Source organism: Anthonomus grandis, chromosome 6 (assembly GCF_022605725.1).
Source record: "Anthonomus grandis grandis chromosome 6, icAntGran1.3, whole genome shotgun sequence".
In the NCBI taxonomy this organism is placed as follows: Eukaryota; Metazoa; Arthropoda; class Insecta; order Coleoptera; family Curculionidae; genus Anthonomus; species Anthonomus grandis.
The window spans coordinates 608,581-635,624 of NC_065551.1; the positions used below are offsets into that span (position 1 = coordinate 608,581).

The window sequence follows — 27,044 nt, forward strand, 5'->3', positions numbered from 1 at the left end:
AAACTCAAAAATTACTTCTAAAGATTAACCCCACTAAATCAGCAGCTATTCTTTTTTGTAGTGACAATCATCGAACTAATATTTTAAATAATTTAAATGTACACCTTAATAACAATATAATAAGTTTTAAAAACTCTGCAAAAAATCTTGGACTAGTAATGGACTATAAACTTAGATTCAAAAAACATGTTACCCTTAAACTAAAAAATGGAAATTCTGCCTTAAAAACAATATATCGTCAAAGACATTTTTTAAGCTCAAGTATCAAAAAACTGCTCTGTTATGCTTTAGTACTATCACCGTTAAATTTTTGCGACACAATTTATGGACCATGTCTCGATAACTCCGACTCAGGTAGAATTCAAAAACTTCAAAACTCTTGCTTAAGACTTATATTTGGTATAAGAAGACGGCAACATATTTCTTATAAATTAAAAGAAGCAGGTTGGCTAAATATGCACAATAGACGAATATTACATATTTTATGTTTTTCTTACAAAATTCTTAAATCAAAAACTCCGCCTTATTTACTTGAAAAGCTTACCTATCGTACTGATGTGCATAATCTTAATATAAGACGTAAAAATCTTTTAACAATTCCTAGCCATAGCAAAGAACTCTTTAAGCGATCCTTTTCTTATGTCGTACCAAATTTGATTAATAAGTTCAAAATAATTAATTTGACTGTCACTGAAAAAACTTTTAAATTAAAAACCAAGCTTCTTCTTTTAAATCAAACTTAATTTTTCTTTATTAAAATACTACGCACATGCTAACTAACTGAATGCAACGTAAAATATTCTATTAACATTTATTATTCAAAAATTAACTGTTTAAAAAAAAAAAAAGAGAAGAAAAAAGAAGAATTCTTTCATTCCGTTTCATCCATTTTTCCCCCTACTGCTTTTTCCCCTCATAAGTATATGCCTACCTATTTGTTTTTTTTTTTAGTTTGTCTATAAGAATTGTTTTTTCTTTTCTCTCACTTCTTCTATTATAAGCCTTAACAGTTGCCTTACTTGTGTTAACTAAATTCTTTATATAACCTATTGTTTTTAATATGCTCTTTTTGTTTAATATTCTAATATTCAATTCCATGTATATAATCATATTACCTTCTGTAATTATGCTTTTTTTGTATTGGTGGCTAATAAACGTCTTATTATTATTATTATTATTATTATTATTAAAATATAGTGAATGATCCTGTGAAATCCTGTTTTGTGACCTTTGAAAAATTTGAAACAACGATTTTTTCTAATAATTTATTATATTTTTTGACGGCTATAAAAATATATGCTACTGTTTAAGAACTTTATAACTATAACTATTTTCGTATTGTGAGTTTTTCATTTCATATTAAAATAGTCCGTAAATCGACTTCTAACTTGAAAACCTGCAGATTTTGCAAATCCGCCTCTACCTACTAAAGGTAACATATTTTCTGTAGGAAACGTAAGATCGTCTATGTGTTCTTCTGCACTATTGACAAGCGCAGATGAATATTCTTTTTTCAGCATGTTTGTAAACAGCAGCAGACGGTTATAATCAAATCTATAGTTTCCGGCCTTATGTTTATAGGTGTAAAAAAGACTCTAAAAGTAGTACACAATATACCAAATGCATTTTCTGAGACTTTTCTCGCTCTGCTCAAATGATAGTTAAACCTTCGCTTCTTCGAGTCACCTAATGCTTGGTTTTTGCAGTATGGTTTCATCATAATTATGTTCGCTCAGAGAAAAGGCTTCATCACCAAATACTACGTAAGGTAGAATTATATCTGATTTTGGAAGAATTGCAGGTGGAGGAAATATAGCCTCACTTTCTACCAAATGCCGCATACGTGATTTTTTAAAAATTCCAGAATTGCCTTCCTTGCCATAGGAACCAACGTCAATAAGTAAAAACTTGTAATTCGCATCAACCATTGCAAGAAGTACAACTGAGAAATATCCTTTGTAATTATAATATGGGCTTCCTGAATTGCCTGGTGCCATTATTTCACCCTCGTTTGAAAAAAAAAAGAATTATAGCCGAAAATACGATTTTGCAAACTTTAGACGCATCTAGGAAAGCTGTGAAAGACAAAAGACGGTCAATTATATTTTTCCAGGACTTCTTGATGTAAAATTAACGATTTTAAATTATTCATGGCACTCTAGATTGAAATTAAAAAAATTAAATAATTTAAAGGTTAGGCATCAAAAGGGGTATCATTTTTCTTAGTATGTCATTTTCTATCAAAATATGTCAAAAAAATTGGAGGATCCTATTTAAAATAAGAAAGTTAGGATCATTTCCAGTTAAAACAGAAGTGACAAAAAACAACTGAATACACCAGCCAATCCCAATTTGGGTGCTACACCCACATACCAAATTTAATTTGTTTAACTTAACAATTAAAAAAGTTATAAGGGCGAACCACTTTCCTAAGATACCCGGTATAAAACTACATCCAAAACAAATATTAGTTAAGGACTATTCAAAAGATGGATTAAAAAAGTTTTAATTTTAGTAGCTGCCTACTGGAGTTATCTATTAGTTTATTGTTGAAAAAGTAATTAATTTTTCTGGCGTCCATCCGTCCAAAAATCAGTAACTGTAAAGTGTTGTAAAAAACATTTAGAAAGTTAACGGGTAGTCACTGCGTAACGTTGAGACAACCAAAAAAACTGTTTCAAATTGGTGTAAAACGGGGTTGTCTCTACGGTTAAGACAACGTAACAATGCAACGTTGCGTTGCAATATGCAACGTTGAGCCGTCGAAAAATTGCTAATTGGGCACCTGGCACAAAGCAAAAAATTACTTCTAGAAGGTGTTTGCTTGTCTTAAACATATCATCAAACATAATACCTTACCTTTTCCTGTACATTTGCAAAAATCTCAAAAAGCGATTTTGTGCCCTTGTTTGAATTCTGGCGTGAAAATGGCGGAGTTATGTTGGCCAGCGGTGGAGGTGACATCGGACTGTCAGTGGTCGCCCTTATCACTGATGCCCTTTGAACGTTTTCGTCTTTTTGAGGACCTAAAAGTATCATATTGAGCTTAAAACAAACTCCAGCAGGAACTAAATGAGTTGATAAGAGAACAAATAATTTAAAAAAAATCAGCTAAGATAATACAAAATTATCTTTACCAATATTGTCTAACTGGTTCAGCGCTTCATCTAAATCAACTTTTTCAGCCGATTTTTCTTCAAAGCCTCCCTTAGTGCACTCCAAAAAGACTTGATAAAGTACCTTGTGATTTTCGGAATGAAGATTCTGTTTGATAAAGTTATCGAGTTCACTCCAAACAGCCTTTAAAAGAAAAGTAATTTAACCTAACGTAAATAACGATCTTACAATAATAGTCAATATGTACACAAAATACCTTATATTGCTCCTCTCGTTTTTGTCCTTTTAATCTTTGTCCGGAGTTTTGAGGGTGCAAAGGCTCCATCTTCGATTCGAGAGATATTAAATTGTAAATAACATTTTGGCATACGAAAACTTCCTCTTCAGTAAGTTTCTCTTTAGTTATAAGGGCCGGTAAAGGATCTATATGCTAAAAATTAAAAAAATCAGTTTAATATTTTCAAAGATCAGATTTCATTTGAGGTTATATTTTTAAGAGTATGTAAACTTAAACAGTCACAAGCATTTAAAATTTAGTTTTAATTTTTAAAAATATTGTCTACTTTACTGTTTAATAAAGATCAATATTCTCATGTATTCAATAGTTTTATTTCTTTCAATATTTTTTAATTTTTTGGATTATTAACCACATACTAAGTTTCTAAATACAATAACTCTAGCGACTTAAATACCTTTTTTGCCTAAAAAATACAAAAATATCATTCCTCTGTTAAGGGACATCATTCCTCTGAGTCAAGTTTTTTTAAAAATTCGATATATTTTGTGAAAAAAATAATGATTAATGTTCTGCTATGCAGCCAGATATTTAATCGAAATGTGAAATTAAATTTTGATGTTTTTCTGCTTCTAGTTTGCATCCCCATTCTACTTATTATGCATTTATTTAGCTTAGTTCACTATTATAAATAGGTGTAAATTAAGATTAGAGTTAGTTCTTTCTGTAGAGTTGATTGTTAAACTACTTAATAAAATTATTTTTTAAAAAGAGTTTTCGTCTTATCGACCACGTAATTGCGCAGTCGGTAGGATAGGCTGAAAAAGTTCGTGTCGAAAGTAGGAAAATACAAAAGTATACCGAAAAAGTCGTCCGATCGTTTGTCTTAACAATTAAAAACAAGCCTATCGAATCAACGAGGTATCCATAAGACGAATCAACCAAGAATTAACTCACGACTAGAGGACCGTGAACACCATCGTCCAGAGCCCTGTTGGCACGGAAGGAGGACAAAAATCACCAAATTCCATAATTAAGTATCCATGTTAAAAGTGTTCAATAAAAACCCAATGATCAGTAAAAGAAAATATTTATTAGCGGCAAGCTTACAGTTGGACCGACTTAAAAGAACTAACATGTAAGAAAATAAAGATACCGAACAAAAACATTACCAGGAAGCGGCAAGACGCAACGTAAACGTTTTCGGTTTAAAAATAGGCCAAATCTTAAATATTATAGTCCGGTCTATTTAACACTCCCACTTATTTAAGATTTAACAACATCAGAGTGATTTAAAAAAAACAACTTACACCTAATCAAAATAAACATAAACAAAGCATTAAAGATACAACTAATACCGACTGTTTCTAAGCTAATCATAATTCACATTGAGAAATTCAACTTTTCCAGTAAATTGTTAAAAACAGTTTTAGAAAGAGCTTTTGTAAATAGATCTGCCAATTGATTACTTGAGTTCACATAACTGACCGATATATTTTTCTTTTCGCACTCATCTCGAACAAAATGTACCTTAATGTCTATATGTTTCGTTTTACTATGAAGTTGCTGAGCTTGTGTAAGTTTAATAGCTGATTGGTTATCGACATGAAGTTTTATAGTCGAGACGTTAATGCCAAGTTCTTTTAGAAAATGTTTCAGCCATAAAGCTTCTCTAACTCCAAGAGACAAAGCCAAATACTCTGCTTCGGTGGTTGAGAGAGCTACCACATTCTGCTTCTGGCTTTTCCAAGTGATTGGAGAATTACCAAGAATAAAAACATAACCACTGGTCGATTTTCTTGTGTCCAAATATCCAGCGTAATCGGCATCAGTGCCTATAGCCTCAATTTGCGACGTCTTATTGTAAACGATTTTATAGTGAACAGTGAGGTTCAAATATCTAAAAATTCGTTTCACTGCCTGCCAATGTTCATCACTCCAGTGATTAAAGAATCTGCTCACTTGATTTACCGCATAGGTTATATCTGGGCGACTGGTTGTGGCTAAGAAAATTAATGATCCAACAGCCTCACAATACGGCAATGACGTATTACAATTTAAATTATTGCCCTTGGACAAAGGCGCACTAGGTTCTGCAGGAATCCTTAGAGGCTTGGCATTAGTCATATTAAATTTTGTTAGCAATTTATTAATGTAAAGCTTTAGATGAATAGCAATAGTACCCGCAGGAAGATCTTGTTCGATTTCAAGACCAACAAAATTTTATTTAATATTGTTTAAATGTACAGTAATTTTAAACATTTGCTGCAAAGTCTCTATAAGTTGATTAATGGTACTTTCAGATTTTAACATTAGCAATCCGTCGTCAACATAAATTGCTAAATATATTTCTGCATTTGCAATAGAACCAAGAAAAACACATTGATCACTTTTCAATTGTCTAAAGTCAAATTTATTAAGAAAATCAACAAACTTACGGTTCCAACATCTTGGTGATTGCTTCAATCCATACAAACTCTTATTAAGTTTGCAAACCAAGTTCGGCGCCTTTCTATTTTCAAAGCCAATAGGCTATTTCATATAAACACAATCTGACAACTCACCGTACAAAAAGGCAGTCTGTACATCGAAGTTTGCAATTTTCAAGTCTTTTTCGGCTGCTAAGGCTAGCAAAATTTGCACAGAGTCATACCGCACAACCGGCGCGAAAGTGTCTTCATAGTCTATGCCTTTAATTTGCATAAATCCGCGCGCGACAAGACGAGCCTTATAACGGAATGGATTACCATCAGAGTCAAACTTAACACGATAAACCCACTTATTGTCTATCACTTTTGCACCATCAGGTAACTTTACCAAGTCCCGTGTGTTATTGTCCTTAAGTGTATCCATCTCCTTCTCCATGGCTCGCTGCCACTTACTTGAATCTTGACACTTAATGGCATTCTCATAGTTTGTAGGTTCTAAAATCTCATAATAATTTGCTACACCATAATAGTCCGGCTTAGATAGTGTATTCCTGTCACTGTAGCTGCCTTCTATCAGCATTTTCATCATCTGCTGACTCTGGAATATTCATCTCAAAAACTTCATCATCAGAATCCAATGTTTGGTAAGTGCTGTTTTGTGACATATCTAAGCTTTCATCACTGTCACTTTCTTGAAGATCTTCTAGGCCTACATCTTCCTCATTTTCTAGGCTATCAAATTTTAATGAAAAAGTTTCCTCTTTCTTTTCTACCCCCTCCATTTCATTAAAATTTACATTGCAGCTTACCTCAATTCGTCTTTTCTCCGCATCCCAAAGCCTGTAGTTCGAAGAATATCCATCATAACCCACAAATAATAACTTTCTCGATTTCGGGTCAAACTTTTTACGAAACTGTGATGGTATTAACATGTAAGCTACACTGCCAAAAACTTTGATATGCTTTAAATCCGGCTTTCGTCTAAACCATTGTTCATATGGAGTCATGTTTTGTACCTGAGTTGAAGCTGTTCTGTTAAGTACATACACAGCTGTATTCACTGCCTCACTCCATAATTCCTGTGGCACATTCTTGCTAATAAGCATACTTCTGGCACTTTCCACAATGGTCCTTAGCTGCCTCTCACTTCGGCCATTTTGTTGAGGGGTGTATGGAGCTGAGCACTCGTGTATTATTCCATTATTTTTGAGAAATTCTTGAAAACCACTGTTAACATAATCACCTTTACCTTGGTCACTTCTTAAGATTTTAATCTTGTTACAAGTCTGGTTTTCTACAAGCAATTTAAATTCTTTAAATTTGCTTAAGACATCGGATTTATGTTTAAGAAAATAAACAATAGAATATCCACTAAAATCATCCTTAAACAAGACGAAATATTTCGATCCACTTGGAGACATAATGTTTATAGGACCACAAACATCAGCGTGAATCATCTCTCCCGGTTTCTCTGATCTCCGTTTCTCCAAACTTCTATGAGACTTTCTGGACTGCTTACCAAACTGACATGCTTCACAGAAGAATTGTTCTTGATTATCAGCTATGGTTAAATGATTGACCAAAGGTGCTGTTTTCTTTATAGTAGTAGGGTTGATATGTCCTAAGCGGTCATGCCATAACTTCAGCGAAGTCTTGTGAGCCAAATTACACTCTGGGATTGGCTTTACTCGAAACTGCATAATCCATAAATTGTCTCTACGTATACCCACACATGACACACTTCCATTTGGATCGAGAAACTCACATCTATTTTTATGAGAGCGGTAAGTAAAATTCTTGTCAGTCATAGCTCCCACTGAAAATAAGCTGTTGCTGAGTTCTGGAATGTAGAGGACATTATTTATTGTGCGATCATACCACTGACCTTGAACACATGCCTGAACTTGTATAACACCTTTACCTTCTGCAGAAATTAACTTATTGTTTGCTATTCGAACAAACATAGGTTCGTTCAATGCTTCTAACTTTGCAAACCAACCTTTCTCTCCAGTCATGTGTAGACTCGCACCAGAGTCACATATCCATTCGGTTTTCTTGACATTGGAGCTTGACAGATACATAGATGTTATATTACATATATAGGCCGAACTGGATGTAGAAGCACTTTCTGATCCTGAGACCTTACCTTGCTCATTTTTCGAGTCCTGTATTCTCTTTCTACATTCTCTAACCCAGTGACCTTTGCGTTTACAATACTTGCAGCTAGTATTCTTCTTTAGCTCTTGAATACTCGGCTTGACCTTATTTTTGTTAGCTTCTAGTTTAGCTTGTAGAGCCTCTACCTGACAAGCAAGGCGGGACACTTCTGAATCCTCACTCGACATTCTGGTCTCTTCTTTCAGCAACCTGGCAGCTAGATTTTCAAAAGTTTGCTGATCACTGCTAACTGAATCCCATGCAGTACGGAATGCATTATACTTCGAGGGTAAACTATTGATTACTTTGGAGCATATTGCACTGGAACTAATTTCTTCTTTTACATCCTTAAGCTGTCGTACAAGCAATTCAATCAAAGAAATGTGATCGGCAATTTTTGCATTGTCAGACATCCTATATTCATAAAACTTCTGCCATAGGAGTTCTCTTGAAATTTCGGTTTTTTGCTCATGAATGGACATTAACCTTGTCCACATTTGTGCTGCATTTTCGCAGTTTATCAAATGCTGGATCTGATCTTGTGCTATTGTGGACAATAAAATAACTTGGGCCTTCGAATTACCTTTATCCCAGGTTTTCCACTCTGCAGTCGTCGTCTCAGACGGCTCAGGTGTCGAACCATCGACAATGGAGAGTATATTCTCAGCTTTCAACACAATCCGAATGCTAAACTTCCACAGTTGGAAATTTGACCCATCAAATTTCGGAATATTTCCACAATCTAATTTTACCGCCATCACTGTATTTTTATTGTTTGTTTATATACGACTCGAACGTAAAAACAATAAAAACTGTAACATAAGCCACGACTCAAACGCGACCCGAAAACCTACCGATCAATAGGTTGCCCTTGAACTCAAAAATTAAAACGTGCCTGGGCCCATAACCTGTTCAATAAAAACCCGATGATCAGTAAAAGAAAATATTTATTAGCGGCAAGCTTACAGTTGGACCGACTTAAAAGAACTAGAACTAACATGCAAGAAAATAAAGATACCGAACAAAAACATTACCAGGAAGCGGCGAGACGCAACGTAAACGTTTTCGGTTTAAAAATAGGCCAAATCTTAAATATTATAGTCCGGTCTATTTAACAAAAAGCACTGCTACTTTCATTGTAAGTAATCCTTTATTTTTACCAATTATCCTTATTTATTGATATAATATCTGATTTGAATTTTATATATTTATTTCTATTTAATATTTAACTCTAAAAAACTGGAAGATACTTATCTAGATAGTTTAGTAGAACTGTTTGATAGTCTAAATTTAAAATTTGTTGAAATGGCACAGTCAAATCAAAATCAAATCATGCGCTTTCTTACTACTTTCTTATCTAATCGAACACTTTCTTACTAATCATCAAAATCGTACAGAACCTAATCACCCTATTAACATTTGTCTTTTTGACACAATAATAGGAAAGTACACACTAATAGGCAGAGCAGCTGAATTAGAAGCTCCTCGACCAGAATTAGATTCTTGGCAGAAAATTAAAGATGTTCTCATAGTTACCTTTTCAGATCAAAGATCAGAAATTGTTTAGTTCAAGATATAGTTAACATGAAAATGGATAGAAATGAAAATCCAGCTTCTTTTGGACAAAAATTATAAGGTGTTAGATCTTTATTGTTTACTAAAATTAATAGCTCTAATACAGCAGCAGAAATAAAATTACTCAATATGATGATTTATGTTTAAAAACTTTTATAAATAATCTTAATTATCATATGCAACTAATCGTTAGATTAAAAAACCCAGACTCTTAAGAACAAGCACTTTCATTCGTTAAAGAAGAAGAAAACTTTTTACAATTTAAAAATAGAGCAAATAATTTAAATATTAATAGTAATCAACATAAAAATAATAATAATTTTCAAAGATTTAATAATCAAAATAATAACTTTAAACAGCCAAACTCTATGCAATATCGCCAGCAGCAAAATAGATTTATACCTAATACAATGTATCAACACCAAAATAATAATTTTAGAACATTTAATAATAATAACAGAAATGATATCCCTGAACCAATGGATACATCCTCTTCAAATTCCAGAATACGATCTATCCAAAGACCGAATCATAATGTCGAATTAAATGAGGAAGAATACTCACAAAACAATGATCAAGATAAATATTAACCTAATGATGAACATAAAAATTTTTCGTTGGTCCTAAACTCCAAAGAACAGATATAGTATTTTTAAATACTCATATAGCCACTAATTTACCAATACTAAATATACCAGAATTAAACGCAACTTTCTTAATAGATACTGGCAGGGGTAAAAGTGTTATCAAACCCTCAATTGCTTATAGTGTTTATCCAAATAATATTTTTAATGAATATTTTACAGTTAAAACTGCACATGGAACTTCAATTAATCATGAAGTGGTTGATATTCCAATTTTCCCATGTTTTAATATTAACAAAAATCATAAATTTTATTTATTCAATTTTTCAGAAAAATTCGATCGTTTACTAGGTATAGATTTCTTTATGGATATAAATGCCATAATTAATTTTAAAAATTTTAATAATTTTAAAAACCTTAGAAACACCCACTTTTAAACACAACCTTGCCTTTAAAATTTCATACAGCAAACAAAGCAGATAACCCTAAACGCGTCCTTGCAGATACAACAACCATCTTACCAATCCATCTTACAACCTCGAATGTCTCAAAAGGTTAAATTACCAGTGAAACAAAAAGATGGCATAGGCATATTAAGTTATAAAAATTTTAATGGAGCAGAAATGCCAGAAGCTCTTGTTACAATAGAAAATTATTTTACAATAACAGTTATGACCAATACACAAGAATTTCCTATTAAATTAGAAGTTTCAAAACCTTTTGACGTTGATATTATTAAAGAAACAGAAAACAATTTTGTTGAAAAAATGGAAACTTACTTAACAATTAATCCTGAAATTGATAATAAATTAAAAGCTAATTTAAAAAATTTAAGATTAAATCATTGTAATAAGAATATAATGCAATTCGTAAACTCTGCTATGAATATAGAGATATTTTCTATTCAGAAGACATTCCTTTAACATTTACTAATCGAGTTTAACATAAAATAAACCTTACTGATGATTCACCAATTTTTACTAAAAGTTATAGATATCCAGAAATTCATAAAACAGAAGTTAAAACACAAATTAATAAAATGTTAAACAATAATATAATTCAACAGTAAAATTCGCCCTATTCTAGTCCAATATGGATAGTACCAAAGAAATTAGATGCAAGCGGTAAAAAGAAATGGAGAATTGTTGGAGTTATTGATTATCGGAAATTACATTTAAAAACCATTGATGATAAACTTTCACTTCCTAAAATTTCTGATATTTTTGATAAGTTAGGTAAAGCACAATATTTTACTACATTAGATCTCGCAAATGGATTTCATCAAATCGAAATGAATCCTAATGATATTCATAAAACTGCATTTTCAACTGACAAAACTGAACGAAACTGAACAAAAGTATTCAACCATAGAGAAAGAATTATTAGCCATTATATGGGCTTGTAAATATTTTCGACCTTATCTTTACGACCTATACTGATCATAGACCTCTAGTATGGTTATTTAATTTAAAAGAACCCAACTCTAAGCTTATGAGATGGAGATTAAAATTAGAAGAATATGAATATGAAATTATTTATAAAAATGGTAAGCAAAATACAAACGCTGATGCATTATCTCGAATTCAAATGAATGCTTTGAAACACAATCTCTTTACAATAATCCCGGAGAAATTTTAGATGATATTGACGAATTCTTGCAAAATCTTGGTACAGAAAACTTTAATCCAAATAAATGAAATGATGAAGATATTTCTAAAACCTTAAAAGAATTAGAAAAACTCCCTTCAACTTTTAAATTCCAAAAAATAAAATATTCCAAAATATCCAATAAGGACCTTCTGATAATGATTATACTTCTAATATTATCCATAGTACAAATGTCAATGAAACTTTTATACACTTTTTATCACAAGACTTACGTCCACTTTTCCAACAAGTTTTAAGTAACCATTTTAATGAATTAAAATTAGTTGAATGTAACAAACTAATAAATAACCTTAAACCTGATGAAAGAAATCAAATTATTCAATTTTCTCTTGAAGGCAAAACCAATCATTTTGGAATTCAAGAAACTCTAACTGGAATAAAATTAAGCTATTATTGGAAATCAATGAAAAATTATATTATAAAATATATTGACAATTGTGAAATTTGTCAAAGATCCAAATATAATAGAAGACCACCAAATGTTCCATTACTAATTACTGAAACTCCTTCAAAACCATTTGGAATCATTCATATAGATATCCTTTTAATAGGAAATGAAAAATTCCTTGTTTTAATTGATAAATTTTCAAAATGTGGTCAAGCCTTACCCTATTTTGGAACAGCTATTTCAGTAGTTCAAACTTGGATAATGGATCAGAATTTAAAAATCAAACTGTAAAAGAATTATTAGAATCACACAATATTAAAATACATTTTACTACTGCACAACACCACGAATCAAACAGTCCAGCGGAAAGATTAAATTCAACTCTAATCGAACATGTTAGAATTTTGAAAGAAAAAGACAAAAACGAAGATATTGTATCTTTAATGCCATATGCAGTTTGGTTTAACTGTTTCTTACTCAGTACGATTATCTTATTATTTATTTTGATCAGACTTAAATTTACTTACTTTAAGTAGATTAAGAGATAATAATGGTAAGATTATATTGCTTATAATAGTACCATACATTCTAATATAAATTTTACACCCTTCGAATTAATCCCAGGACATACAGATACGCAAGATCCTATGAAATTAATGCCCGCACATATTTATTCAGAATATATAAACTCACATCGAATTAAAACTAATACATTATATGAAAAAATAAAAAATGACACAATTAATCTAAAAGAAAAAATAATAGAAAAACATAACAAAAACCGAAAATCTGAAAATCCACTGGTAGGATTTCAAGTATATAAAAAACAAGACAAAAGACTTGGTAAACTTAAACCAAGATTTAAAGGTCCATTTTTATTAACACAAATATTAGAAAATAATAAAATTGAAATTCAAAATCCAAATAATAATAGAAAAGAAGTTATTCACATAAACGAAGTTAAAATAATGCCCCTTGTTGCAGATGGATCGGAATCAATCAATCAATCAATCAATCAATCAATTTATGCTTTATTGCCATAAGGTAAATTTGTTGATAAAGCTGTAAAAAAGAAAAACATATACACAAACATGTAAAAAGGTTATTTAGCATGCTATGGTCCATCATCCTAAAGGCATTCTGCTTCCATGAATATGGTTTACCTATACCCGTAAAACCAACAACATCCCCATTCTTCAGAAATACTCCTCCAAAACTCTGAACCAAAACATAGGTAATGTAATAAGCTGTAATGTAATAAATAGACATACTAATGTAATGTCAAGAGTATCAATATGTATAACACAAACAGATATTATTCACCCCCGAAATATACAATTTTATTAAATGTAAAACTGTAAAAAAAAATGAATCACAGATATAAATTAGGCGAAATGATATGGTGTAAAAAATATAAAGAATATACCTAAAGTTCTGCAAGAAAAGGGTAAAAATTACTAAAATCTATCCGACAAAAATTCAGTTATTTCATAATAGCCCTTTGCAACTAAGAGTTTTTTAACACGTTTTCTAAAAAGTTTCTAGCTACCTACACCTTTCAAATCTGCAGGATTAAGAGTTTTTTCTTTTGATCAGTGAACTTGTAGGCATAGGCAAGAGCAAATAAGAAAATCTCATCCATTTTTCACAAAGAGACCGACGTATACAACAGACGAAAAACAATGAAAAACACAAAGTCACGGTCTCACAACATTTACTTAAAGCTACACGTGTTTCGCTCTATTCAGAGCATCATCAGGCCTTAAAAAGCCACTAACGTTGGCAAAACAGTAAATAAACATACGTTCATGTTGTGTTTTGCCAACGTTAGTGGCTTTTTAAGGCCTGATGATGCTCTGAATAGAGCGAAACACGTGTAGCTTTAAGTAAATGTTGTGAGACCGTGACTTTGTGTTTTTCATTGTTTTTCGTCTGTTATAGGCAAGAGCACATCATTAGCTCGTCGACTGCTATATTCATGCCTATTAATTGTGTTCACATTTCTAAATTTCTTATGAACGAGGCAAATAGATTCCAATATAAATAAGGCAGGAAGGGTTAGGATTTTATGTGTGATAAATAGCTGTTTGCAAGACTCTCTCATACTCACATTACACAGACGTCGGACGCTCTCTTTTGCAAAACAAAAACACTATTAAATAAGTAATGTGCGCATGCACCCCAGAAACACAAACCATACCTTAAATGGGACTCAATTAAAGAAAAATAAACATTTCTCGCCATGTCAAAATCAACCTCTCCTGCGACCACTTTAAGAGCATAACAATTTGCTGATATTTTTCTACACAATTGCGTGATATGGCCCTCAAATTTTAGTTTATTATCAATAAACAAACCTAAAAATTTATTTTCGTCTAAGTTGTTTAGAATGTGGTTCTCCAAAAACACATTATTTAAATTGCAGTTAAAATTCATAATACTAGTTTTTGAAATATTTAAACACAGTTTATTGGAATCACACCATTCCTTGATTTCAACAATATCTCTGTTAACTGTGGTATTTAGATTCATCGCACTCGTGTCATGCCATAAAATTGTTGAATCACCCGCAAACTGAATGAATTTACCTGAGATACTAAGATTGGCCATGTCATTAATATAAATGAGGAATAGAAATGGCCCAAGAACTGAACCCTGAGGAACACCATGAGTCACAGGCTGCTCCCTTGAAAGGGCACCATCCACAGAAACACTCTGCATTCTAGTATGCAAATAAGACCCAAACCACTAAAGAGCCAGACTTCTGAATCCATACCGCTCAAGCTTCCACAGCAGTATTTTGTGACTAACAGTCAAATTGTTTGGTCAAGTCACAAATCATCTACATCAATGCAAGCGGAGTGAAATTCCATGATCTAAATAATAATCCTGAAATACTACCATACAAATTAGGTACAACAAAATTAATTACTAATTATTGGTCCTTAATTCAAATTCAAGATTTAACTCCTATTATAAAAGAATTTAATACTTTAAAAAATTATGCAAACATTTTAATTAATGCTTTAAATACTGATTTCAGTTATATGAAAGAATATGAAAATACATTGTTACCATTATTCGCTTACGAAAAACGAATTGAAAATAGTATTAGACAAATTAAACCAAATATACGTATTGAAAAACAAAAACGAGGTATTTTCAACCCTCTTGGCTCTTTAATCAAAGTAATCACTGGAAATCTTGATCAAAATGATGCAGAAAAAAATGATAATTTAATAAATCAATTAAAAGAAAACCAAAACAAATTAAAAGAAGCTTCAATTAATCAAGCAACTTCAGCCACTTAGAAAATAAATTTCAATAAATAAATTTCAAAATCATATCAAATGTTTCTGCAAATCAATATATATTAAAAAGTCGTATTTTACAATTAGAAAGGACAATTAAAGAAGTAGCACTTAACCAAACAAATAGTAATCAATATCTTGGATTACATTTAATAATTAATCAAATATCAATGATATATCAAATAATTTATGATATAATTGAAAAAACAGAAGTAGCTATATCTTTCGCTAAACTGAACACACTACACAATTCAATCATTAATCCAGTTGAATTAATAAAAGAAATAAATGAATTTAAAAATCAATTGATAGTTTGCCAATACCAGTTAATATTGAAAATAGTTAAAATTTTGAAAAAATCATTGAAATTAAATCTTATTCAAAAGGCGCAATTATTACCTTTATATTAGAGTTACCATAGGTCGAACAGGTGTTTATCATTATTATCAACTGTATCCTTTACCTATTTCTAATCGCCAAAATCAATTTTTCCTAAACTTACCCCAAAATCCATTCCTTGCGCTTAGTGATAGAAAGTATTCTTATATGGATAAATTATGTACAGAGTTACAACCCTATGAGTATTTATGTAAAGACACTCATGCTGCTTATACAGGGTGTCCCAGCGAAAACGAAACAGAGGTATTTTTGGTATGAAAAAAAAATTTTTTTACAAAAATCTCGAACACGTCGATTTTATTTTCGAGGGGGACAACTTTTCCTTACCAAGGCACCCTCATACCAGTAACCCTCTTCGAGGGGGTGGGATCACCCCTAAAATCTTAAATAGAAAGAGGGGTCGTGTGATACCTTATTTTAAAGGTCTTTTAATTCTGAATAGAACTGCCAAATTTGAAGTGGCTAAAATTTTTTATTCGGATATGACAGCTTGTCAAAATTGTAGAAACAGCGAAAATGAAAAAGGTATTTTGAACTCTGTTTTGGATAATATTTTTAAAAAAATAAGGAAGTCCTAATTTCAAAGGGGTCACTTATTAATTAAGAGGCCACCCTAATACCTGGAACCCTTTACGAGGGGTTGAAAGCACCCCTTAAATCTTAAATAGAAAAAGGGGTCATGTCATTCCTTATTTTGAAGGCCTTTTTACTCTGAATTTAAATGGTGACTTCTGAGTGACTGATGGATATCTTGTGGATATAAAAATAGCAAGAAATATCTTTACTGCCAGTAAAAGTGGAGAGATAAGAAATACCTGCCCTTTTCCTTTTGTGTCTTTTAAATAAAACAAGTTTATTTAAATTACGTCAATTTATTAAATGTTCAAATTGTGCCCCGCCTACTTCCATGCAGGAATACAGGTTTTGCTCAAAACGATGCCTGACGTTTTGTAGAACTTCAGGTGTTATCATCTGACACTCATTTATAATTCTCTGGCGTAAGTCTTCTAAGGTGTCTGGTTGGGTAGCGTAAACTTTTGTTTTTAAATGCCCCCATAAAAAAATCTAATGGGGTTAAATCGGGTGACCTAGCTGGCCATTCCATAAAAGGTCCTCTCCTTCCAATCCAACGATCAGGAAATATCTCATCAAGATATTGCCTTACACCAGCAGCATAATGTGGAGGCGCTCCGTCTTGTTGGAAAACGACTTGATCATTATCAGAATGATTTCCGCCTTCCATTATTTCTACTATTCTTGGATATACGGCATTTTCCAAGAGATCTCGGTACATTTCTCCATTCAAATTTCCGGGCAGAAAAAACGGACCAACAATGGAGCCGCCCAAGATTCCCGCCCAAACATTTAACTTCTCAGGGAACTGGGTATGAACTTCACGAAACTGGCCCGGATTTGCATTTGACCAGTACCGCCAGTTATGACGATTTACGTTGCCATTAAGAAAAAAAGTACATTCATCTGAAAAGCAAATGTTGTAAATAAGACGCGGATTAACAGTTATCATATCACTAAGCGATTCACAAAATTGCACTCGTCTGTCAAAATCGTCCTCATTCAGTTCTTGCACCAGATGAATTTTGTAAGCATGGAATTTATTATGCTTAAGTATCCTATGAACACTACTTTTGCTTACTCCTGTACTCGTCGCCAATTTTCTGACACTTATTCCTGGCTCGGCATGAAGTTGACCTAGGACAGTTATTTGCATTGCTTCATTGACAACAACAGCATTTTGAACCTCACGCTTTTTAAGACACTGCCAGATTCCCTAAATTTAGCAACTATTTCTAGAGCGTATTTTCTGTTGACTCGTTTTTCTGGATGAAGGTCATTAAATTCTTGTACCGTTCTATTGGCACAATTGTTATGCCGAAAGAAAAACTCTATCATCTCAACCCTCTCTGCAGTAGAATAAACCATTGCTAACAGTGTTTCAACACGTAAAAGACTGGGTAATAATTTAAAACTATTTAAATAAATGCTGCTTTATGAAAAAAGTACCAATGATATTTAGCAAGCTAAATAAATTCTTCAGATACTTGTGTTTGCATTTTATTTGGTATTTTGTTTTTATTTATGATATGCTGATAAGGTGTAATAACAATAATATTAACAATACTAATAAATTTTTAATCATGTTTTAATGATCCAATAAAAAAAAATTGTAAGAAAGGGTTTCAGGCATAAAGGTTTATTTAAAGCATTTTTTCCAGAATTTTATTTGGCTTTCATATCCAGAAGAAATCCATCAGTCACTCAGAAGTCACCATTTAAATTTAAAGTGAAAACGCTTTCAACATAAGGTATAACACGATCCCTCTTTCTGTTTAAGATTTAAGGGGTGCTTTCAACCCCTCGTAAAGGATTCCAGGTATTAGGTGGCCTCTTAATTAATAAGTGACCCCTTCGAAAATAGGATTTCCTTGTTCTTTTAAAAATATTATCCAAAAAAGAGTCCATAATACCTTTTTCATTTTCGCTGTTTCCGCAATTTTGACAAGCTGTTTTATCCAGAGAAATAATTTTAGCCACTTCAAATTTGGCAGTTATATTCAGAATTAAAAGACAAAAAAGATTTTCTTTATAGGAAAATCATTATTTGTATTTTTACAAAAGAATAAACAGAAACCTAAAATTAATGAAAATGAAATAATTGTATAAATATTGTTAATTTTATATTGTATTTGTATCCTTTCGGTTTTATTAAATCACACCCTAAAGGGTATGCTTTTCTCTAAGGGTGGAGGAATTATGTATCCCCATTCTACTTATTACGCATTTATTTAGCTTAGCTAGCATTAGTATTTTTCTATTGTGTATTCACTATTATAAATAGATGTAAATTAAGATTAGAGTTAGTTCTTTCTGTAGAGTTGATTGTTAAACTTCTTAATAAAATTATTTTTTAAGGAGAGTTTTCGTCTTAGCGACCACGTAATTTTCTGGAGCAACTTTAGTTTTAAAAAAATAAATATTTGAAAACGGAGTATTTACGAAGAACTACCCATATATTTTTATTTATTCAGATCAAATACTAAGTTGATTTTAATTTTTTTACGTTATTTGTTTTACTAACCTGTCTCAAATTGAATATTAATGTAGAACTGATCGTTAAGGGCCAGTACTTGGTTTGCCTGTTGAGTCTTTCTTTCACTTTCTCTAGAGGCCTCGGCCGATCTGCATCACCTTTCACCTTTACAGGCACCAAAGTGTTTTGCTTTATTAACATTCCAAAGTCTGGGATCCGGTAATCTGTCACTCTGCCACCGCAACCTTCAGATATCGATGGAGGATCTTCAAGAACAGACCTAATAAATGTGAAAAGATATTTCACGGTATTCTTTATTTTCATGCTTGTTAAGCAGTTGTTATACCTGGCAGTACATAATGTATGTATAAAAATCTCTCCTCCATGTGCAGCCAATAAATGACTGGTGATTTTTCCACCGGCTTTTCTGGGCATTTCCAACATAACCGATCTACCATTGAGTAAAAAGTTGATTAAGCACAGAGATGGTCTGGAATTTACGTCTACTGGAGTAATGCGATGCATTGAGGTACAATTTTGAAGCTCATTTCCGGTTACGCCTCTTGGAGTACACCATTTTAGGGTCACCTAGACAAATAATCATTAAATCAGATTGTAGCATTAATTCTGATAAATCTAAGTAGATAATTTATCAATTAATCACATTCATGCACTGCAAGGGCTTAATATATTAGAAAGCTCAGTGGCCGACATGATTCCTCTTCGTGATGAATTAGTATTTATGGGAGATTTAAACATAAATCTGTTGTCATAATAGCATTAGTAACTCGGTAGAATTCGATGGCCTAGGCGCAATACTTCGTAACAACATTTTAACAACTTTTCAGGAGAAACAAATGCAATTTTTATTTACCTAACTAAAAATCGTATTTGTAAGACAACTTTATTTACAAAAATATTTAACATTAGTTTTTTTAGCTATGCGGTTTGATACGTGGTATTGCTTATTGAATCACATGTTGATAAGTGCTATTTGCCCAACAATACAATAAAAATAAAATGCAACAGATTTTGTAAACATCGAACTTGATCGGAAAAGTCATTTTTATATCCTATGGTGCTATCAGGATAATAATGTAGTTCTCTTAGATTATTGACAGTGGGATCATGCTTCTGTACCGCATGAGATTTTTATTAGCGTAGTTTTTAAATATTTCATGTGTCAACATTTCTGCAATTAATGGGATCGGCTTATTTCTTGCTTCGCGGGTTTTGGTAATGTAATCATATGGTAATGAAATTTCTTGATTTTTTAGTTTCCTCTCTATCACGCTATGGACAGCATCGCACTCCATTTGGGTGTGCCCGGGTTCCAGATATTTTTGTGCCACCGGTTTTTTGTTTTTAGCAGAATATTGCAGTAGTGCATTTGGAAGTACTACATTCCGATTCTGGTAGCCGCACCCATCACTTCAAAATATCACTGGCAAATCGTCTTGACAATACTTTTCCAAATGATTAATAATAATTGTAGTAAATATCGAAGAACATAAATCCCCCTTAACTTCACTCCACCAATAGTTGCAGCATTCATGAGTTTTTAAATTATAAATGATAAAATTGTAAACCTTTAATCTAGTTTTGAAGTAAAAATTATTGGCGTTGTTTACAGGACACATCTTCACTGCTTGGACATCTATAACAAATACATGACATTTACCTTCCTTGGTTTTCTTTTTATCTATATTTTTTGCCTGTCTTGTTTTCTCTTTAAGAGCAATGTGAATATTGTATTCTGTTGTTTCAATATTTCCTGCTCTATAAGCAACACAGGTATTGCATTATCTTTTTTGGAGTATACAGTGCTATGTTAAGATCCTCAAGTAACTCGGAAAAGCACCAATAACTTAAAACCTTTTAGTGAAGAAATAGTCCATACTTGCAGTGGAGTCGTAGGTTAAGGTAAAATGAAAATCCACACGCCCCAGGGTTTGATTACATATCAAAAACCTCCTATTTATTACTATTGTTTTCAATTTTAATTTTTAATTTTTATTTTTATATAATTATTTATTTTAATAATTAAAATTGAAAACAATAGTAATAAATAGAAGGTTTTTGATACATAATCAAACCCTGGGGCATGTGCCTGTTACCAATTTTAAACCTTTTACCCCCTGATGATGGACACCACTGTGTCCGAAACATGTAGGGAATTTTAAGCTAACTAAATGTTTAATAAATAAGTGGAGGGAGGCGGAAGGATTTTCATTTTACCTTAAAACCTTTTGTTTATCTTCCTGACACTTTTCTTGGTATATTTTATATAAGTTTGCCTTTGACTGAAAATCATATTCAAGGTACTGCTTTGTGGAATCTTTTCTGAAATACTGTGCAGGCATTTTGGAAAGTTCTTTAAAAAATATTTTTAAATAATTTGATTGTTCCTCCAATCCAATTTCCCTTTCTGTCTTAGGTCGGGGAGCGTCCTTTAAGGCTTTTCTAGTTTTTTTGGAAACATCGGCGGCAGGAATAATACCTTTTTAATTTTTTTTTTGCACTAGTTCGAAATCATCGCTTCGTTCACTCTTAGTGTAGATAAAAACGTTTTTTTGCAAACTTGTTTTTTTCTGTACCAACTTGTAAGAAATAGTCATATGTTAAACTGCGTTTGGAATTTTCAACATACTTTCTTTCAGTAGATTTAATATTTATAAGCGCAATGACATATATCTTTCTTTGGTCCCAGTTCATTCTTTTCCAAAAGCTGGAAAAAATTTGGATTCGTTCTTTTTCAGATATTGAGCCCCAAAATCTAGTTTTGTATTTCAAACACTTCGACGATATACACCTCGCGCGGCTCTTTGTTTGTTATGAAAAATTTTACTTTTGTTATTTCTAGTACACCCTACGTATTCTTCTCCAGCCATCCTCTTCATTTTGGTTTTTTCTCTTGACCATTCGTCCTGATTAGATTTTCTTCGACGCTTTTTTCTTGTTTATTTTCATATATGGCAGTATCGCTTTCATCATTATGCCGTTCCTTTCAACCTGGCTCTTGTTCTTCTTTGTCTGATCTAAGGTTTATTGTCCGGTTCAAAGGTTAATTGCCCGGGACATCTTCTTCTTCATAAGGAACAAAATCTGCATCATCTCCTTTATTTGTTCCATTGTAATTTTTAGGTATTTCTTCATTTATTATAGCTTTTTCTTTTTCATCAGGCTTTTCAAAAATGATTTCTATGTTCTTTTCTATAGAATAAGACTGAACATTCTCTAAAACCTGTAGCTTCTGATAACTCAGTTCACCAATATTTTGCGGCAAAATATTATCAATATTTTCTTTATTTTCAGAAATTGCTTTGCAGTGCCTGTTAAAGTATGTCATTATCTCTAATTGTATTTGTTTGTTCCGTAATGCATTCTGTTAATATATCTGATGAAGATTCTTGGTTATTAAAATTGTCTGTATCATCTCTGAGAGGTTGTGTGTTTTCGCGTGCTAGCAGAACCAAACGTTTACCCCTGGATGTCATGTTGGAAAACTAAAAAAAAAATTATAGTTTTAAATTAAAGTTTTTTAGCCCCAAGGGTCCTTGGCCATGGTCCAACAAGGTCAGATGAGCTATATTATTGCCTAAATAATGCAAAATTACTTTAAATAATTTACAATTGTCATTTGAAATACAACGTAACAAAAATTTATATAAAATTGTAATACCCTGTTTAACAAAAGCAACTTTAAACGTAATTTTAACCGGCTTTGATTTTGATATTGGACAAAATTATTATACAAACAAATAAAAGAAACAAACCTAATGCGTTTTACAGATAAACTAATCCGAAACTTACCTTTGTTTTTCACAAGAAAACCAAAAAATCACTAGAGCAAAAACCACCTATCCTACTGGCCATGTAAAAACTGTTGATACGAGCTATTTCCACTAAGTTACCGACTCGCGTTGAAACCTGTTATTGCGGACACCGATTTCCCGCGTTCATTTTGCAAGTAGTGCGGTAAGCTTTTGATAGATAGCGTACAATCCACCTAATATCAGGAACATAATAACTTGATTTAGCCAAAATTAATGATACGAGGTATTGCGCCTAGGCCATCGAGATACTTTTCTCAATAATTTTGAATTACATCAACTTGTATCAAACCCAACGAGGTATTTTGGCAATAAAGCAAGCCTAATTGAGGTTTTTATAATATCTAATAAAAAGTTTGTAGGCGGAGATGTTATACACTATCAAATGCATAACGAATCAGATCATGAACTTCTATACTGCAATCTTAACATTCAGGTGCCTGAAACTTTACTTAAAATGGTAACGTATCGTAATTATAAGAACTTTGATCAACAGAATTTTGAGTCTGATCTTTTAAATCAAACTTGGCACGAGGTATTTAACTGTAATGATATCAATGAAAAAGTTGAAATTTTCTCAAAAAAATATATTTTGAATTTCCATGCACCTTTAAGAACAGTTCGCATCACAAAGGCCAAAGCTCCATGGTTTAGAGAAACTTTAAAGCAATATCGCAATAAACTCTTTTCAAAGTATAAAAAAAGTAGAAGTACCCAAGACTGGGAAACTATAAAGAGGTGAGAAATTATTTTACGCAATCGGTTCGAAATGGAAAAAAGGCATAAATTGAGTACATTAGTAGATCACAGAATAGCAAGAAACTTTGCAGTAGCCTAAACGAAATGAACGTTTATAGAAAAACAAAAAAAATATTGATTTACCTCCTTCTCTAAGAGATCCCCAAAAAATTAACGATTTCTTTTTAGATTCAGTGCAAAAAATATCACCGAAAGTCAACAAAGAGACACTTAAAATGTATCGTACCACAAAATATACTGCAAGTAGTTTTCAATTTAGTCAGTGTTCAAATAGTGATATCTATAAGGCCTTAGGCCAGATTAAGTCTAATGCTTCGGAATCTGATCAGCTCTCCCTCGTTATGATAAAACTATGTCGTCCAGTAATGATTCCCAGCTTAGTAAAAATTTATAACAAATGCAGTCAAACTTGCACGTATCCACATCAGTGGAAGGTTGCTATTGTATTGCCACTACCAAAAATCAGTAATCCAACTAAATTCACTGAATTACGCCCCATTAGCTCATAGCTCTCTGTATAGTCAAACATTTTCGACAGAGTACTTTATAACCAGATTGTTGAATACTTACACGAACATAAATTAGTTGCTTCGTGCCAATCTGGGTTTAGAAAGGGATACAGTACATCTTCCTCCTTGCTGAAAGTACTCGATGACATTTTTAGGGAGATAGATATAGGAAAGACATCGGCATTAATATTTTTGGACTACAGTAAAGCTTTTGATGTACACAATCACAAGCTATTGTGTGCAAAATTGGGCTATTACGGTTTTAGTAAGAGTGTGGTTGATTTTTTTAGAAATTACTTATCAGGAAAAATTCAGAGGGTATATTATTAATATTATATATATAATATCCACGTGAACTCAAGAGTGGGGTTCCACAGGGTTCCATACTAAGACCTCTACTTTTTAATCTAAAGGGAACTACACAAAGTCTCGGTCTCAAAAGTATTTATTAATTAATTATTAATATTTATTAATTCTAACGGTAGGTTCCACGTGTTTCGCTCATATTAAGAGCATCATCAGACCTAAAAATTAAAAACAAAGAAACTAAATCCAATAACAACCTTTAAGTTAGATATAATTGGTACCTTAAAAATCGACTACAAACAGTACATGCTTTACGGTCACATTATAAATAAAATAAATTCTTAGGAATGTGATACGCCACAAGTTTGTAAAAAAACCAAAAATACCAAATTCAAATTGATGAAATACAGAAATATAAAATTATTGTCCTAAGTGAGATTCGAACCTACTGCTAGTCTCGAAAAACACGTCAGTTAAGCAATGTAAACCACTACCTACGCTACCAGGTCCTTGGAGATATTTCTAGTAGAAGCTTGAAATTGGGAATTTATTGTTAATAGCAATAGATTTTATGATAAATTCTTTTTGAAATGCTCCGTTAGACAGACGTAATTTAAATAATCCGTATAGCAAAGAATTAAATGCAGCAAATTTATGTTGTCCAGCAGGACAACATAATCGACAATAGGGCGTGCAGTAGTTTACATTTCTTAACTGACGTGTTTTCGAGACTAGCAGTAGGTTCGAATCTCACTGAGGACAATAATTTTATATTTCTGTATTTCATCAATTTTACTTTGGTTGTTTTGGGTTTTTTACAAACTTGTGGCGTATCACATTCCTAAGAATTTATTTTATTTATAATATGACCGTAAAGCATGTATTGTTTGTAGTCGATTTTAAGGTACCAATTTTATCTAACTTTAAGGTTGTTATTATATTTAGTTTCTTTGTTTTTAATTTTTAGGTCTGATGATGCTCTTAATATGAGCAAAATACGTGTAACCTACTGTTAGAATTAATAAATACTTTTGAGACTGAGACTTTGTGTAGTTCCCTATTGAACCTAGGTTTCTTTGAGAAAATGGACGACTTCTTTCAACCTCTACTTTTTGTTATATTTACGATAGACATACATAAAATTGTTAGCAAGAGTAATATCCATCACTATGCCGATTTACGACAGTTTTTTGAAGTCTAGTGCAAATGCATCGCGAGAAAAAAAATAACACATGGTTGGAATCCATTTATCAGTATGCAACAAATAATGGTTTGAAGATAAATCCTAGTAAGTCTGCTGTTATGTATATGGGACACAATATAAAAACTGGGCTGAGGCAAACATGAATCTAACCATGAACAACAAGAAACTTAATGTTGTAACTGAATACAAAAATTTGGGTATACTCATGGACACAAATCTTCGTTTTCGAAACCACGTAGCAAGCATAGTTAAGAAAAGTTATATTTCACTTAGAAATTTATACAAACATAAATATATTTTAAATCAAAATTTAAAAAAGCAACTTTGTGAATCTGGTACTTTCAGTGGGTAATTATTGTGACTATGTGTTCATGCCTTTCTTGGATATCGTGTGTCAGTATAAGCTGCAAAAAGTTCAAAACTCATGCATTCGATTTATTTACAATTTAAAGAGAAGGGATCATGTTAGCCATAAGCTTTCTAAGTTGAAGTGGTTAAACATGTTAAACAGGACTAAATTAAAATTTTCTTGTTTTCTCTTTAAAGTGTTGCGCTCTGGATCTCCCGAGCATATTAGAAGTAAGCTGGTTCGACGTACCGATGTACATGTCCGTGATACTCGCTATCGGTTAAATTTTGAAACATATAATCATAAAACAGCCCTTTTTTCAGCGATCTTTTTCATACTTGGCTCCAAAACTTTTAAATTCGGAATTGCTTGGCAGATAGGATACTGTTAACTTTATAACCTTTAAGACTAATTTTAAAGAATATTTGTTAAATGGTAATTAAATAAGCTACCTTCCTAGATTGTGTTACAGGCGTTCTTTAAAATTCTTATTCTGCTTCTATAAAATCGTTTTATTTATCTTTTACTTTTTTTTAAATAGGTTAATTTTATGCGTTTTGAGATACTTATTATTATTTTATTTTTTCCTTTTACATTTTAATAGTATTATTGTGTAGACTTTAATTTTGTCGAAATTATGGAAACTTTTCTTCTTTAGCTAACAAATTTAGATGCGTTGTTTGGTGTATAGTGTTTTTCTGTGAAGTAATGTTATTATTCGTTATATTGGGTCACTCCATACCCTTTTTACTTATTACTACAGAGTCGCTCTGATGATGCTCTGGCTAATACTCAACAATGGACCTCAAACAAAGAAGAGACCATCGAGTTTCTCCTTAAAACTCACTTTCCTGGAGAAAGAAACGCTGCACCTTGGGGCGAGGAACCAGATCCGGAGCCGGACTGGAACCTCGCCAAAAACATAGTAACAAACGAAGCCATAGCTTGGGCAGTGGGTGAGTTTAGTCCATATAAGGCTGATGGAATCATACCCATGATGTTGCAGGTAGACCTCGAAATTACACTGCCTTACTTGAAGAGAGTTTTTGAGGCCAGTATTGCAATGGGGTATGTTCCACTAACATGGAGGGCGACAAATGTGGTCTTTATCCCAAAACCGGGCAAGAAAGACTACCGTCAACCAAAGTCCTTTAGGACAATAAGCCTGACTT

The 27,044-nt window shown here is 32.2% G+C and overlaps 1 protein-coding gene across 1 annotated transcript in view; it reads right to left on the reverse strand.

Annotated features, from left to right (window-relative positions):
- Positions 1-27,044, reverse strand: part of LOC126737389 (protein asunder) — a 59,591-nt gene that overhangs the window by 11,743 nt on the left and 20,804 nt on the right. The window contains exons 9-13 of the mRNA XM_050442274.1: positions 19,259-19,500; positions 18,961-19,192; positions 3,374-3,547; positions 3,138-3,300; positions 2,860-3,026 (exon numbers count right to left, since the gene is read on the reverse strand). Of these exons, the coding sequence (XP_050298231.1) occupies positions 2,860-3,026; positions 3,138-3,300; positions 3,374-3,547; positions 18,961-19,192; positions 19,259-19,500 (978 nt within the window). The remainder of the gene's footprint in view (positions 1-2,859; positions 3,027-3,137; positions 3,301-3,373; positions 3,548-18,960; positions 19,193-19,258; positions 19,501-27,044) is intronic.